The 3,474-nt window shown below is 38.3% G+C and overlaps 1 protein-coding gene across 1 annotated transcript in view; it reads right to left on the bottom strand.

The window, feature by feature from the left end:
• Positions 1–3,474, bottom strand: part of cunh4orf54 (chromosome unknown C4orf54 homolog) — a 21,257-nt gene extending 17,783 nt beyond the window's left edge. The window contains 1 exon segment of the mRNA XM_035675711.1: positions 3,456–3,474. Within this exon segment, the coding sequence (XP_035531604.1) occupies positions 3,456–3,474 (19 nt within the window).

Genomic DNA, 3,474 nt, shown 5'->3' with positions numbered 1-3,474 from the left:
TCTTCCTCCTGGAAAGAATAATTGATAGTTTTTCAGATCACAATCAATATCATTTCAGATTTCAGTATCCTTTGCAGTCTGCACCATTGCACTATTTTCTGTCTACAAATGTGTTGATTTAGTGATTCTGATTCTGATTCTTTGGGCCTGAGGGAACTTTACTTCACCTGACCGATATAACTGGACCACATCTTTTCTCTCCTCAATGTGCCAGTCAAGCAGACTTCATTGTAGTTTACCAGTGAGATATTCAAACCCCAGATGCCACATTCTATAGCAATGATGTATCATACATGGCTTATGTATTGTTTTACACAAATAACTTGCAACAAAGCTACCAACATACACATAATATGTATGTATGTATATAAGATATACATATATCCCATACTTCAATCTATTTCAGCCCACATAGTACGTGGAACTGAAGAAATTACAAAGCACAAAAACACATCAAGGTGAATCTTCAGCACCATGGACAGTTCTTCTTTTGTACTTCACTGCAAGATTAAAAACAACACATTTTAAAGGGCCTGCACACCCATACACTGTATTCAGTTATTTTGGCTGAAGAGATCTCTGCACAGGTTGAAGCTGGGCTAAGATATGTTTGAGGTTTTATGATTTCACCCTACTCTGTGGGCTTATAAGCATGAAAAAGCTACAAGTTGTTCTGCTCCGACAAGTAAAGAGTGAGATGTTAATCAAGGACAGTCTGTAGAAAGTAACAGTTAAACCTTTTATTCAGGTAAAATAAGTGAAAACACCTAAATATGTAGGTGAAGTTTGGGTGTGTACTGTCTTTAATTTTATTAAATAAAATGCATTTTAGTGGTTTTTAAAATCACCTATTGAACTACACCCTTCAACCATAGCTGAACATTAGCTATCTCAGCTAACTCACCGTAAAACAATCAGGATGGATAAAAATAGCACTACAGGTAAGAGGAAAAATATGTATTTTTGGGGTGAGCTGGCCCTTTAAAGCTGCAGTAGGTAACTTTTATAAAAAATAACTTTTTTCAAAAATCTTTACGATATCCTGACAGTAGAACATGAGACAGATAATCTGGGGGAAAAATCTGTTCAGTTTGGCTTTTCCTAGTGCTCCTAATGGTACAAGGAAGATAAGTGATTGTTGAGTTTCATTGACTCAGTGTCAAATACAGTTGCTTTGGGACACTGGGAATTACTCAGCAATGAACAATCTTTCTTGGCTCTGATTGGTTGTTTTCATTTAGGCCCGGTGAATTCTTGCAAATGCTAAATTTTCACAAATTATCTGTCTCATGTCCTACTGTCAGAATATAGTGAAAGTTTGAGCAAATATGACACAGACAGATATTTTTCTAAAAATGATCTACTGCAGCTTTAAATTAATAAATTCTATAACATAACAAATAGGCAATACTAACAAATATAAACAACAAAACAATGATACTGGAAAACAAACATAAAAGATACACACAGATACACTGATGTTCTCGACAACAATGCTTTTCTGCTGTGGATTTTGTCCCCTGTCACTTGCTGTACACTGAAAGCATATAAGGAAGTGATCTTTTAATGGCCAGTATAAACAGGAGGAATGATTAACAGCAGGTAAAACTGTGTCAGTGTTCATTGTGGGTGCCTATTGTTATCTTTCCACTAGTCTGGAACAGAAGACAAAGGAAGCAAAATAGGCCAAAATTGTCACTCCAAACTGATATTAGAATCAACACAGGCACAGACAAGGATTACTATAATAGACAGATCCGATCAGCTAACAGTCTGTTAACATGACACTAAAAGTTGGCATCTCCTGGACACTCCCTGAGAAACACTCCTGGAGAGTTATAGTTACACAAATGACAGATGTATCTGGGTTGCAATTTCATCTGGAATCGTCTGCAGGGTGTAGTGCATGCTCTGTGAATAACTTTGAAACTGAATTGATTTTTAAATGGTATATAAAGATTTGACAATACATTAACCCAGTCTTGTTCTCCATTCAAATGTTGTAACTCCCATTTCCATAATGATAATGGCAATTGATTACTGCAGGATGTTTAATCTAATCTAATATTAGATAGGTGGCAAGAGAAGAATGTCAGGGTACTCCATAAGCTCTTAAATCAGATTGTGCAAGAACAAAATGTGAAGATATCCTGTTGGAAGTTTTTCCTACAAATGCTTCCTAGAAATGGAAGCTCCAGCTATCATTCATTGGATACAGGTCCTGAGAAAATCTGGCTTATAAGAATTTAGTAGCTAAAAACAACTGTCTGGTTGATCAGAACGTTGAGACTGAACCAAAACAAGAAGCTGAAAGAGGCTAAAAAAGGATCTGTAGAATGGAGGGGAACTACATAGTTGGTGATAATTCTCTGTGGACTCCTTTCACTTAATCATAGCCGTTTTCCTAAAACAAAGACCTACGCTATATGTGCTATAGAAATCTATGAAAATGATAATGTCTATGAATACAAAATATTTAGCATCAGTGTCAATAGGATATATAATAAGATATTATATGTTGTTACTAGAACCACCACTGGAGCTTACAGTACTGTAGAACTCGGGAAGCGACAGGGAGTCCAGTATAATTGGAATGAATAACTTGGCATGCTGATGGTTGGCTGGCAGAGACCCTGAACTCACCACCGGGCTATGAGGGGGGTTGTGATGTCTGCTGTTGGTAGGCAACAAAACCTCCCCGACACCCCCTGCCAGCAGTGTAATACAGTAGATGCTGTGTGGGAAACCAGAGATGACCCTGATCTTAACTGGGTGAAACTAGGCTCTACTTGTGTCAAAGACTGCCATACAAGTGTCCAACTCCACATCCCATACCAGTAAGAGCTGACAGTAATGTCGAAAAGAATCACGCAGAGAATAATTATTGTCAATGATTTTAGAACTACAGAACAACTGAGCTACGGGATCTTGACCTCTCTTCTCTATACTATACTTTCTTCTCCATGTGGCCCCTGGCATAGAAAGTTTGGCCTCCCCTGCAGTAGATGATCTGGCTATGGGGGAGAGTGAAGAGAGCGGAAGAAGTTCAAACTCTGCGCACTTTGACTCCTCCACACACCTGGCCTATCACTCTGTGAAGTGATTGTCAGGTTGTCCATTTTGGAAAATTACAAAAACTGTCCACCCCTTTTGCCCTTTTGCTCATTGACACTTCCTAAGTCCCACCCCTTTTTGCTCTGTGCTCCAAGAGTTGAGCAAGCCTCAATCAGAACCTCTGTCAACTTTCTCCTCTCCTGTACTTAGATAGGCTATATGCTAGGCTAATCTATGTAAAAAAAAAGACAACCACATTTTGAAGAAGGTCAAAAGATAAAAGTGACATATAGTCATATCTTCGAGTCAAGTGTGTAACATTTAAGAGGATTCTAGTGTCAGAATTGTCAGTGTTTTTGTCACCTTATTAGCCGCTTTTATCTACAGGTGCTGCAGGTCACCTTCTGTGTAGTCCACCAT

This window comes from Morone saxatilis, unplaced genomic scaffold (genome assembly GCF_004916995.1).
Source record: "Morone saxatilis isolate NCDOM2014 unplaced genomic scaffold, NCSU_SB_2.0 Contig4, whole genome shotgun sequence".
In the NCBI taxonomy this organism is placed as follows: domain Eukaryota; kingdom Metazoa; phylum Chordata; class Actinopteri; family Moronidae; genus Morone; species Morone saxatilis.
The sequence above is the reverse complement of the archived record's forward strand: the minus strand, read 5'-3'. Positions and strand labels throughout refer to the sequence as shown.